This window comes from Periophthalmus magnuspinnatus, chromosome 17 (assembly GCF_009829125.3).
Source record: "Periophthalmus magnuspinnatus isolate fPerMag1 chromosome 17, fPerMag1.2.pri, whole genome shotgun sequence".
NCBI classification, from domain to species: Eukaryota; Metazoa; Chordata; class Actinopteri; order Gobiiformes; family Gobiidae; genus Periophthalmus; species Periophthalmus magnuspinnatus.
The window spans coordinates 28,518,756-28,532,501 of record NC_047142.1 but is presented as its reverse complement, the minus strand read 5'-3'; the positions used below and the strand labels follow the sequence as shown (position 1 = coordinate 28,532,501).

Below are 13,746 nucleotides of genomic sequence, written 5' to 3'. Positions count from 1 at the left end.
AATAATATTGGTTTTGATCTATATCTAGAATAACTCCAGGTGGTAATCTTAAAGAAACTAGCATTAAGTTGTGTTAAAAATGACTTAAATGTTTGAATCATTTTGTTATTATAATTGCTATTGATTATCAAACCTTTTCCTTAGTATCAAAATTGAGTTTGGAATTTTAGCACTACGATAACTACTCTAAAAAAGTTAAGATCAGAGCTTCATTTGTAAGCCAGGAGTTACTGCCCAAAACAGATTTTAAAATGTCTGAGATAGCTGCTGATGGATTCTTAAAATTACATTCTGAATTGTGTCCTTTTAACGTCAGTTTTTGTTATTAGCAGCAGTTGTTGTTATTCTCGATGTTTCCCACCAAAGTTGACACCAGTTTTTCAAGTTGCTTGGCACGCATTCGCCCGGTCTCAAGCACCTCCTCGTGATTGGCTCTCTCCTCTGAGTCATAGTCCATCACTGCTTTGTTACTGATCAGAGACAGAGCGAAGCAGCGCATCCCGGCGTGACGTGCCACTATGACCTCATGCACTGTGCTCATGCCTAAGGAAAACACACAGGATACTTCTTAAAATGCACATTTGTTGTACCACAGTAAGTTCTAAGGTCTAGTAAATGTAACTTGTGGATAATTCATGGCAAAGTACAATGTAATTAACAGTAGAGATCGACTAATATGTTTCTTTTGTCATGGCCAATACCGTTTGTTTAGAGTCCAGGGCAACCGATGACACACAATCTCTGCAGATATTTTTTGGCCGTTATGTTGGTCCAATTTTGATTATTTTCCTCAAATTATGTAATTTAAATTGACTATAAACTCCCCACAAACCTTAAGAAAGCTGTGTAGTCATGTTTTCTGCATCTATCTCTTTGAATTTAAGCATTAATATAAAGCTTTGTGTGTCATTTATAGGCAGCAGATTGACCATAACAAAATATCAACCTGTGCTGTAGATTTAAGGCTGAAAGCTGATGCACAAAAAAGTCCAAATACTGACTTGATATATCAACCGAGTCATATATTGGTCTATCTCTAATCAATAGGAAATACTTGCTCTTGTCAAAATTTCATACGTTGGACTGATGCCTGATGCCTGATTCACTGTTTTTGAAAAAAATATCCAAACTTATGATTCACAAATGTTTAAATGTTTGGTCATTTAAACATTATTTGTCAAAGGCAAGCAAGTCCTTTAAACTGACAACAATCACATTTTGGTGGTTGAATAATGGCACCACTTTCCGAAGCTACTTTTGTGTATTTATTGACAGAGAAGATGTTGAACTTTGCTTCACTTTTGTTCCATTTGGATAGGCCTGGTGATTACAAAGGGTCTGCCACCTTCTTGTTTTCAGGGAGATGTGTTTGTTTTCCCTTAAATGTTTCACAGTATGGTATTAAACTTAGCTAACTCTGTGGAGACATGCGACCACTCCAAGTTACAGGTCAAATCTCTGGAGTGCCAAGCGCACGCACAAACGAATGTATGTTTTTCAAGATGTTTCTGAGCAATAAAAACATCTGTATTTCAATAATGCCATACTGTGAAACTCTGAAGGCAAAGTAAAAATATCTTCATTGAGCAAATGGCAGATATCACTCCCAAAAAGTGACATAGTGCACCTTTACTGTAAATGTGTTTTATCAGTTTCTTAAACGTCTTGACTCACCGACAGCGTCCGCTCCTAATCTGTTCAGCATGCGGCACTCTGCGATGGTTTCGAAGGACGGCCCACCCAGCACACAGTACACGCCCTCTTTCAGGAAGTCACTGAATCCAAGCTCCGCCCCCACTGTCAGAGCCAACTGACGCAGCTCCCGGTCATAAGCGTCAGACATACATGGGAATCGAACCCCAAACCTGCAACACAACAAAACAGTAGTATGAGACACACATATTAAAGTGGCTGTACAGTATTTGAGCAATTTGACAAATACAAGCAGCTCTTGAGGTCAAATCAAGTCAGCTGTTTACTAATTGCCTCCATAAAGCCTTTGTCTTCCCAGATTCAGGAATTGCATTGTTAGCATGTTAGTTGTTATTAGTATTATCATGATGGCAAAAGTCTGCTCTGGCCTCTGAACATTGTGAAAAGCACAACTCATTGTGGTGAATAATTAGGATGCTCAGGATGCATAAGGTCAGTGAAGAATAACTTTGGACCACTGCAAACCGTTTAAAATGAACTTGATGAACAGATGACTTTTAAGTACAATCTGGATGTTAGTAAATGAAATATGTATTCATTATTTGCACAGTTTAGTTATTGACTATTAATGACACGGTATAATATTTTCAAAGTTAATATCAAATCCAAACATGAAAACAAAAGTTCCATAGTTCCCTTTATCAGACCACAGTTCTCTTTATCAGACCACTTTGGTGCTGGGAAAACCACAATTCAAATATTTAAACGTTACGGTTTTGTTTAATGGACTTTAATTAGTTACTAAACCACTGTTTGAGTTAAGACCCAAATTAACCGAGTCTAAATATTAACCTAAAATCTGACGAAACCTGAATAATCATGACTCTGCTGTGCTTTATAGCAGCAGTCTCTTTTCAACATGTTTCTTTGTCCTTATCTCAGTTGCTTTTAGCGAGATCCCAGATAGATAATGCGTAGACCTCAAATCATAAGACTGTATATATCAATGGATTTAGCTGGCATGCCACATTCCAAAAAGGAAGTGAGCATGGCTGTGAAGTGGTTCCTTCGAGCTCTGGTCGCAACTGACTTGAAAAATCTTTGGCCGTCTCTCTGTAACTGCTGCTGTCAAGCTCATTATTCTGACCTTACAATGTTCGTTTGAAGCCGCCATACATGATGCTGGTGTTTTTATTTCACTATTTTGTCCCTATATTAAGATATTAACAATAATATCAGACCAATCCGGTGTCTGCTTTCTCAGAGGTCGCTCCCACTAGCTTTAGCAACAGATTGATTGACAGTTTCATTGCATCAGGAGGCGTGTACCTTCAACAGCCTCACTCCTGACTGGCTCTTTGATTTCACAATCGGATTTCCAAATATGGTCTCTGGTTGTACATTAGTCGCTATAACTGCTAGCCTCGATGAGCGTCATCCCCCTCCCTCTCACGTACCGGTCCTCGTTGTGTCCGCACAGGGGGTTGACTCCAGCGAACCCGGGCATGTTGATGTGGTCCTTTATGAACATGACGTCTCCCACTTTAAAGTCTGGGTTCAGACCTCCGGCCGCGTTGGTCATGATCATGGTCTGGACACCCATCAGCTTAAACACACGCATTGGGAGGGTGATCTGGAACAACAGGTACGACACACGTGAAGGAGGAGGGTCAGTTCAATCACACTGCATTTCCTCTTCCTGTCGCCATCAACCAATCACAGCCTTTACCTCACAGCCAATCAACGCTCAAGCCATTCATATAAATACAATATTTCTCCCCTCAACTCTCTGCCCCATCTCCACTGCAACAGAAGCCCCCCTCAGCCTCTCCATCTCCTTCTCCTCCACCAACACCAGAGTCTAAACCTTAACAAGAGATATTTTCCCTAATAAAGTACTGTCAAATAATAATAAAGCATTGGATTTATATAAGGCCTTTCAATGCCACTAAAGTGCTCTATGTTTTTCGTTCACTCCACACTGCCAATATGTGTCGTCAGCCCCTCCAACCACCAACACTCATGCAGACACTACATTCACAGTACTATAGGCCAGGTGGGTGAGGTGCCTTGCCCAAGGACGCAACAACGCTGCCATTAACATTCCAAAAAGTCTCTCATCCAAGTACAAACGAGGCCCAATTTTCAAGATGAGATTGTATACTTGCTGTGGTCTTACACAATACTAACTTTACTTACTAGTGATCATGGTTATACTGATCACCCCTCTGTCACCCCTCTCTCTGTAATTGCTGCAGTGAGCCTCGCCATTTTGGTTTAAAAATGTTTGTATTAACCCACTCTACATGCTCCTGGCGTTTTTATTTCGCAGTTTTGTCGGTGATTCAAGATATGAACAATCAGGCATCTTCTTTCCCCTCGGTAGCGTTAGCAACAGGTTTGATTGACAGCATTGCTAAGTGCCCACTCGCTGCTAAGCCAGTGGTGCAGGCGGGAAGGGGCATTACCTTCAACAGCCTTGCTCCTAATTGGCTCTTTGGTTTTATTGGTTTTATGATACTGACAGTAGGAATTCCAAAAATGAAACTCAAAATTCACCCCTATAACTGCTAGACTCGCCAAACGCTGTCGCGGTCACAGTCACTTAATCCACTTTTTATACATCTATGATGTGAAAAGCTGGTGGTCGGAGAAGCCTGTGACTTAGATCAGCAGCCTCACCTCCATCAGTCACAGCTGTGACTAAAGTCACTTACACCACCACATATGGAGTGAATAAACAAGTGTCTTTGAGTGTAAAAGCGAAAAAGCACTCTATAAAGAATTCAGTGTACACAGTGTGTTTTCATGTTTGTTTGAGTCTCTCCTGATTAAAATCGTTTTACTCCGAATTATATTTTTAAACGTGATTTCACTTTTATTTACTTGTTGTTGTTTACCTTTTGTATGGGGTATCCTTCATAGAGGTGGAAGCGTCCCTGCATACACACACAGGGCTTTCCTTTGAGAGTCCCAAACACAAGACGACCAGCGTGACCGTGCACTGCAGAAACAGGAAACAGTTTGTTTATTGGAGGGAAAACATGACCTTTGTGTGCTGGCAGTGCCTAAAACACTGAATAGATTATATAAAAAGAATATAAACAAAGTTGGGGAAACCAGAGGAAACTCACACACACAGGGAGAAAAACTCCATGCAGAAAGGCCCGATTACTGAAGTAACCAAGTATCCATTTGGTATTGCATTTGACCTCCAGAACCAGAGGACAGAGGTTTATGTCGGATAGCCTTGTGTGGCAATGTGGTAAATGCACTATTCAGGTCCATGAAGATTTCTTTTGTTTTACAGAATTAACTAAGTCTGACATACAAGTGAGAACTTGTGTTCTGTGGCAAATAATAATCTGGTTCAACATTTGTGGGTGTTTAGTTCATTAACAGAGTCAAGTTCCTTTAACAGAGTGCGGCCCCTTTACCAGAGTGAAGCCCCTTTAACAGAGTGAGGCCTCTTTCCTTCATCTAAAATAAGGATATAATTAAATACTACAATCTGAACTATAAACAGGCCCTTTATTTTACAGCTGTTACATTTCGTTGTATACATGTAGTAAATCTACTATATGAGGTCATTTGTTCTGTGAGCAGCAGTAAAACTGTCCCATTTAAGTAGGACTGAAGCTCTCACAGATAGGTGCATGTGGACAGAGTGTAAACCAATATGTTTTTATGAGGTTTGGGAAGATGAATGAGGGAAAAAGAGAGAGCAAGAGAGAGAAGAGGGAGAGAGAAGAGAGGAAAAGAGAGAGAAGGAGGAGAGAGGTAAACAAACCTGTGCTTTTGGGGAAATTTGGAATATCGGAGTATTTAAAGATTTCCGGGTCCTTGATCATTTCGGCGAGACCTCCCAGACCCGACCCACACACGATTCCAACCACGGGCCGCACCTGCGTCTGAGCCATCAGCCAGTCTGCAGTTGAGCGACATAACTCGTAACTCACACTGGAGAGAGAGAGAGAGAGAGAGCAGGAAGAGAGAGGGAAATAGAAAGAGGAGGACAAAGAGAGGATGAGAGTAGAAAAAAAAGATAGGGAGAGAAATGGGGAGAGAGAGGAGAAGTAGAGAGGGAGGGGAGGAGATGGTGGCAGAAGACAGGGGGATAGAGAGGGAAAGAGAGAGAAGAGGAGGGTTAAATGAGGGAGAGAGAAAGTAGGTCAGTAGGGAGAGAGGGAAAAGAAAAGACAGAGCAGGAAGGGAAACAAGAGATGCAGGACAGAGGAATGGGTGAAAGAGGAGAGAGGAGGAGCAGAAAAAGGAAAAAAAAAGGGAAGGAGTATTTAAGCTGTTTGCGTTACCTGGATAACACTGCACTGTAAACAAGTGTATTAGGTTTCTTATTTTTTAGGATAAGTGTGACTCATCACAGCCTGTCCTCACATAACCCGGTACATGGTTACAGGTTCCAGGTTTAACTGGACATTGAACCATCCACCTATACACACTCACTCCCTTGGTGTCTTGCCCAAGGACAAAACGGCAGGATGATGAACATGCAGAAAGGATTTAACTACCAACTTCAGAAATCCAAAGTGAGCACATTTAACAAAAGAGTTAAAATGTCAAGTTCAAATCCTATTGTGTAGCTGAGCAAGACACTAATTTGCCCTTTTGCTACACGTTTGTGGTATTAGGTCCTTGTCCTGAACCAAAGCCAAGTCTCATGCCTCAAAGCAGCTCGAATTTACAACTTTTATGTATGATTTAACATTTCCTTGTATTCATGCCCTTATTTAAACATTACAGTGTGTGTTTTGTTTTTTTATGTGCGTGAATGGTGTATTAAAGTGGAGCAGTCCCGGAGGTGTGGTTTCCTATGTAGTAAATGGCCAGTGAAAGCACCACACTTCACCCAAATATTTTCATAATAAACTTCCTCACAATGACGTGTCACACCTTACAGGGTTCACAGTCACCTGAGACAAAATGGTTGTGCAAACATGCGTCAGCGTCTGGGGGCCTGAGACATGCATGAACAAAGACTTTACTATTATGAACACATTGTTTATTAATAGTCAGGGAGGCTTAGTGAATAATTAACAACAAACACCCTGCTTCATAAACTAGTTCATGCTTAAAGGTCCGATATTACCCCAAACTGACTCCTGTGAGCTTTAAGCCAGGTTAGCATGTTGTTACCTCCTCAAAAACAGACCTGGAGTTGTGTTTTGTTTCATTCACATGTGTTTGAGTAACACTTTATTAGTCTGTCTACATCTCCAAAGCTCAAAATTCCACCTTGTGATGTCATGAAGCTGTAGTTTTCAATTTAACAGCTCCTTTTACCTTTCAATAGAAACAACTGAATCAGTCAGAAAAAATACAGAAAATGATGCTTGAACATGAGTAGAACACAAAAGAGTCTGAATAGCCCTGGTGCAGAACAGTTCTTTTCACTATTTTCACTATTCTATTAACTGTGTCTCAGTTTTTAATGTTGAAAATCTTGTTACTCTTAGGGGAGCAGAAAGTACAGACACCTGCTCTCAAATGTAGTGAAGTAAAATAAAAAATAAATAAATAAAAAAAAAAAAAAACACTTAAAAATGTACTCGTTACATTCCACTAGTTACTCCCACGTGGACTTTTCATGAGCCCAAACCAAACTTTTCCAGCGCGCACAGAGCGACAGAAAGCCGCACTCATCTGCGCCACGACATAGACCCGTACTCATCTGTGCCACGCTCCAGGTCACCGAGTTTGCACAAGTCACGTGATGACGCTCGTCTCCTCAGCATCACGCCACAATAAAACCATTGATAGTATGTCCCAAAGTCTGGCTCGTTGTTTGAATTTAAAGTTTTGGACGTTGGGACGTTTAGGTTTATAGTACTGCACGTACGCATTGCACGGAAGAAAATATATATAATATAATAAAACATAAAACACACGCACACAATTTCCTTAAAATGAACTACCAACAGGATATTGATGTAACTGCCTCTAGATCAGAACAGAGATGCGCGCGTATCCATCTGTAATCTGTAATGACTGTAATATATATATATATATATATATATATATATATATATATAGAGAGAGAGAGAGAGAGAGAGAGAGAGAGAGAGAGAGAGAGAGAGAGAGAGAGAGAGAGAGAGAGAGAGAGAGAGAGAGAGAGAGAGAGAGAGAGAGAGAGAGAGAAAGAATGATCTTTAAAGGGCGCGTCAGGTCCTCGCGCGCTCTCGAAGTGCGTTTCTGTGAAATTTGGTTTATGACGTGAAAATGAAACGACGAGGCTAAAACGACGTGTCTATGGTGGATTCACTGCAGAGACGAGTTGAACTGATCAGGAGTTCATTTCGTGGATTAAAAAAGATGTTTGTACTCACCCGTGCACGCGCTCGGACATGATGTTAGACGGTTATAGCGGAATTATGGGGCACAGAATGCACCTCCGGGTTTTCCACGATGGCGATGAAGCCGTGGTCGGTTTTGACACAGCAGGGACATCCTACGTGACGTCAGTGCTCTCGTGCGCTCTGATTGGACCGCGCGCAGGCGTGGCTTCAGCGCGGTGCCTATGATGCGCCGGGAGTCATGGCAACGGGGGATTACGGTCAATGTCGTAGAGAAAAGGACCGACAGGAAATGAAAAGAAATGCAACATGGCTAAAACAGCTGCGTAACAAGTGATTGTTTCAAATAAATGAATATATAAGTACACACTGCGGCAGGAGTAGGTCCGTTTATTTTCTATAATTTACCTCTCCTTCTCATGTTTCTTTTGGCTTTCTTTAGTATGCAACAAAAAGCACTTCATATAAACTTAATATCACTGCAAGTAAAGGACAAAAGTAGTAAAGGACTGTTTACGTGCAAGTCCAAATAAAACGAACCTACTTACTAATGTAATAGTATGGACATCAGTACATGCACATATACACACATGCACACATATGTTAAGCTAGTACATGGCTATTTAGGTCTAAGTTATCAAAAAACAAACAAACAAACAAAAAAACAAACAAACAAAAAAAAAAAACAGTTACTTGTTCGTGTCTAGAACAACACTAGTCGACTTTATGCGTGTACATATATAGATATAGATATACAGTTATTTCATCATCTTTGATAACTCTTTCGTCTTCTCCTCTGTAGTGTATTTAGTCATTCTGATAAATGTGGGAGTGAAAACCCCAATGAGTCATTTCAAAGAGCGACTGCCTACGTGATCTTGTTTCTGCACGTGCGAGTAAATGATGCAATACTTCGTAGGAGGGCATATATATATATATATATATATATATATATATATATATATATATATATATATATATATATATATATATATATATATATATATATATATATATATATATATAAATATATATACACACCACCAGGGGGTGCACCAGATGGAATGTACCGGAACTCATGAAAAGTTTGTGCATGTCTCAGGACTCTCTTCTGTCCTTTCTGGAGAGTCCGTTGCTTCATTATTCACACTACCTGTGTGGAACTCATTAAACTCTTCTGACTTTATGTTTCAGGCTCTTGGTCTTTGACGCTTACAATAGAAACAAACATTTCAATTCAATTTATTTGTAGTCATTGTCACAGAAGAACAACGAAATTACGTTTGGAGCATCCCATAAAGTGCAAACCCATAAATAATAAATACCCCTTAAACCCAAGTGTAAACATTAAGCCACTGTGGCTTCAGTACAACATGAGACAGTTCTTGTAGCAGCATGATGGTGTCAATAAGGTGCACAAAACAGGGACATACAGACAGGGACCAGAGAATGATGACAAAATGCAACAATGCAACCAGTTCAGTGTTATTAAGAGTTGGATGTGGTTTTTGTCCGTGAGAGGGGGGCAGAGATGGGCCGAGAGGGGAGAGGGGCAGAGTTCAGGAGCCTCACAGCCATTCTTACATTATTCTTATTGCAGTAATCATTTCTAATGATAATAATGTCTTCTTATTGTCTAGCAATAACTGCACATTCCTTTATTCCATGTAACGCCCCTCCTTTTTAATCATCAAACACACTGTACAAATCTTTATTCAGATTTAACAGTTTCATGTTGCACTGTTGTAGATGAGGTAAACCAGTACGAACATTTGAACCTGTATTGCGCAGCAGACTCCATTTTCTTCTCTTTTTTGTGTAGTCGTGGTGCATGATGGGATATAGCAGTGCGTGAAGTCTACATGAATGCACGCTTCGGTTACGGCCAATCTCCGTGGAAACACTGGTAACGTAGTGCACTTTTTGTCTTACTCATTCAGTCAGGTGCATTGAAATGGGACAGACCTTGTTGCGCTGGAAATTACGTAAATGCCCTTCGACGCACACTTCCAATGGTGAATCTAAGGCCATTTTGGCGACTTGAGGCTGTGGCCGTGTTCCAATTCGCCAAATGCACCCTTTGGAAGGTCCCTTCGAAGTACTCAAAGTGTAGTTTGAAGGTTCCGGATAAGAATCTGCCCTCCTCAGTGTATCTGCCATCTTGCTGAAGTGGGACAGGCCCACACCACGGACCACACTTCCACCACTGTCTTTGAGCGTACGATACGTACATTACGTACGTTATTTTTAATTATTTATTATTTAATAGAAGAAAAGTCAAGATGTCGTTGTCGCAGCCGTTTTGTTTCGGTTTAGATTGAATATCAATAGGCAAATATAACGTTCAAAGTGATTTTTTTCTCAATTGTAGCTACTTCATAACTTTAACAAAATATACCTTGTGAAAACGTAATAACAGAGACAGAGGTAACAATATAATTTTTACATTCATAGTCTATAAACCAGACAACACTTATTAGTTTTACATAAAGTGGGATATTGCAGTTTAACGATTCGGTATTTTGGCCAGTGGCTACACCACTTTAATAACAGTAGAGGGCACAGTTTCCCTTCTATGCCATGCCAGTTCTATTCATATTATTATTGTAAGGTATTTTCTAGCAGTGCAGCGCCACATCAAGCTAGTATCTTGATTTACTAACACGAAGGTAAATAACACGTGCCCACGAGGGGCTCAGACCTATGGAATGTACGGAACTCATGAAGATTTTGTGCACTTCTCAGGACTCTATTCTGTCCTTTCTGGAGAGTCCGTTGCTTCATTGTTCACATTACCTGTGTGGAACTCTTTAAATTCTTCTGACTTTATGTTTTAGTCTCTTGGTCTTTGACACTTACAATAGAAACAAACATTCTTACATTATTCTTATTGCAATAATAATTTCTAATGATAATAATTATTATTGTCTGGCAATAACTGCACATTCCTTTATTTCATGTAACTCCTTTTTAATCATCAAACACACGGCCTGTACTTATCTTTATTCAGATTTAACAGTTTCATGTTGCACTGTTGTAGATGAGGTAAACCAATACGAACATTTTAATGTGTATTGCGCAGCGGACTCCATTTTCTTCTGTTTCTTGCGTAGTCATGGTGCATGATGGGATATAGAAGTGCGTGAAGTGTGCACTGATGCACACTTCGGTTACGTCCCATCTCCGTGGAAACGATGGAAAGGGAAGGGCAGGTTTGTCGGGCGCATTCAGTAGGGTGCATTGAAATGGGACAGCCCTTGTCGTGCCGGAAATTACTTAACTGCCCTTCGACGCACACTTCCAATGGTGATTCTAAGGCCAGTTTGGCGAATTGAGACACGGCCCGTGTCCCAATTCACCAAATGCACCTCTTGAAGGGTCCCTTCGAAGTACTCCTCAAAATGTAGTTTGAAGGTACCGGTCGAGAGTGTGTCCTCCTCAGTGTAGCCGCCATCTTGCTGAAGTGGGACAGGCCCACACCACGGACCGCACTTCCACGCTGTCTTTGAGCGTAGCTTACGTTGTGCCTACTAAAGGTGACGGCTGGTGATTAATTAGCTTTACGCCGTTGGATGTGTGAACATAGGTGTAAAATGGAGAGTCAATTAATGATATTTTAATTTTTAATCATTTAATAGAAGAAGAGTTAAGGCGTCGTCGTCGCAGGCGTTCGGTTGTTTTTAGATTGAATGAAGTAAGTAATTCATGTTTTCTGTGTAATATCAATAGGCAAATCTAAGCTTCCAGGTGATTGTTTTCCCATTTGTAGCTACTTCATGATTACAAATGGGAAATATACCTTCTTAATACGCTATAACAGAGACAGAGGTAACCAATATAATTTTTACATTCATAGTTTATAAACCAGAGTTTATAAACCAACACTTATTACTTGTACAAAGTGGGATGTTGTGTATTTTAATGGTCCAGTATTTGGGGCAGGTTTGATTTGATCCCTGGTTAAATCAGTTTAATACCAGTAGAGGGTGCTGTTTACCTTCTATGCCATGCCAATTAATTTCATCTCATTATTATTACTGCAATAATAACTTGTACTGAGAATAATGTATTACTATTCTTCTTATTGTCAGGGAATAACTGCAAATACCTTTATTGAATATAACTGTTTCTTTCCCCCAACCAGTGCCGAAGACTGTACTGCAAAATTAACCTGAGTGTGCCAGTGCTGGAAAGGTTTTTTAATCATGAAGACACACGCCTGACTTTCAGCTGAGCAGGGAATCCTTGGCAGTGCTAATGCGCCTTCTGGAGCTGGACTGACGGCATGGATGGGGTGCTGAGCTTGAGGTCTTGGTCTTCTTCTTCTGGCTGGCAAGTGGAACGTCATACCGGGTGGTCTCCCGAGTGTTTGGGATACCACGCTCCACTGTCCACCGCATCGTCCACAGGGTCACTGTGGAGGTGGTGGCCCTGCGTCACAAAGTCATCCACCTCCCTACCAATGATGACTTTGAGGAAGTGACCCATGGGTTTGCACGGCTGGCGAGGCACAGGGCCTTTAGGAGAGCAGCTGGGGCAATAGATGGCTGCCATGTAAGAATCAGGCCACCCAGTGGCCCTGATGGTCAGAGCTACAGAAACAGGAAACTGTTTCCTAGCATCATCCTACAGGCTGTCTCTGACCATCAGGGCCGCTTCATAGACACCTACGTGGGGTGGCCTGGTTCTGTTCATGATGCCAGAGTGCTTCGATACAGTCCTCTGTACCGGAGAGGACTGTATCCTCCTCCAGGGCACTTCATCCTCGGAGATGGAGGGCAGCCCTATCTCCAGAATCCATTCCCCCTCATCACTCCCTACAAGCGGCCAGTGCAAGGTGTGGGAGTGTGTGCCTAGCGGTTCAATTTTCATCATTTCAAGGCACGTTCAATTATTGAGCGTGCCTTTGGAATGATGAAAACAGGATTCAGGGCCATATTTTTTCATGCAATGGAGGTCCATCACACCTTTGCACCACATGTAAGTGAAATGTTAAATATCATGAAATATGTGATTATGAAAGACTAAATCATATTTTCTTGTCATAGTTCATCACTGCCTGTGCCGTCCTCCATAACATCTGCCTTGGGGCAGGAGACACTGTGGCCCTGGAGGACGAGCCAGAGGAGAATGTAGTGGAGGACGAGGGGTCAATGGAGTGGAGGCCATTGCTGGAATACAGTGGCGTGACAAGCTGTCTGCGGAGGTCTCTGCCCTGGAGAAGCTTCCCATGGATCATGATTATATCTAGGTATTTACATAATAGCAAGTTTCAAATTCTTATTGGAAGTGTTTGAGGGTGATTACCTTTAAACACTGTAACTGGAAATAGATGTGATGTAACATGAGCAGTACTATCAATATTGTTTCCGATTTCTCTAAAGTGACATGCCAGTCATCTATGGCCCGCAATGCAATTTCTTTGTACGCCGTCATCATCAGTGCCCTGTGAAAGGGTGTTCTACAAAGCAGGGGAAATTATTTCAAAACGGCGCAGTCACCTTGGCCGAAAGATGCTGCAGCAGCTGATGTTTCTCAATAAAAATGAGTGAATGAACCTTGTGCTTGTTTACAGTCTATTGAAGTTGCCTGCAATGACTTTCCAATCCAGCAGATGTCGACATTGATACAGCAACACAGTGTCGACAGTTTGGGAAATGTGCCATACACCCAATGAGACCTCATCTGCCCATCACTAAATCAAACGATTCCTGTAACTGTCAGTGAGACTTCTGCACCCCTCAGCAGGTATTTTAGCTCACTCCTCATGAGCAAACTGCTC

General features: G+C 41.3%; 1 protein-coding gene across 1 annotated transcript; it reads right to left on the bottom strand.

Annotated features, from left to right (window-relative positions):
- Nucleotides 1-310: 310 nt before the first annotated feature.
- LOC117385535 (purine nucleoside phosphorylase-like) lies at nucleotides 311-8,032 on the bottom strand. The gene is made up of 6 exons (XM_033982823.2): nucleotides 7,998-8,032; nucleotides 5,444-5,613; nucleotides 4,554-4,657; nucleotides 3,111-3,286; nucleotides 1,675-1,865; nucleotides 311-543 (listed from the first exon to the last, which is right to left on the bottom strand). Exons 1-6 carry the CDS (start codon nucleotides 8,015-8,017, stop codon nucleotides 326-328), a joined length of 879 nt encoding a protein of 292 aa, XP_033838714.1. The 5' UTR covers nucleotides 8,018-8,032; the 3' UTR covers nucleotides 311-325.
- Between the last annotated feature and the right edge of the window lie 5,714 nt (nucleotides 8,033-13,746).

Excerpts from the sequence above, each read along its gene's own strand:
- LOC117385535 (XM_033982823.2), bottom strand. The coding sequence starts at position 8,017 with ATGTCCGAGCGCGTGCACGG. Across the intron at positions 5,614-7,997 it reads ATGTCCGAGCGCGTGCACGG|TGTGAGTTACGAGTTATGTC; the intron begins GTGAGTACAAAC and ends CTCTCTCTCCAG. Across the intron at positions 544-1,674 it reads ATTAGGAGCGGACGCTGTCG|GCATGAGCACAGTGCATGAG; the intron begins GTGAGTCAAGAC and ends TGTTTTCCTTAG.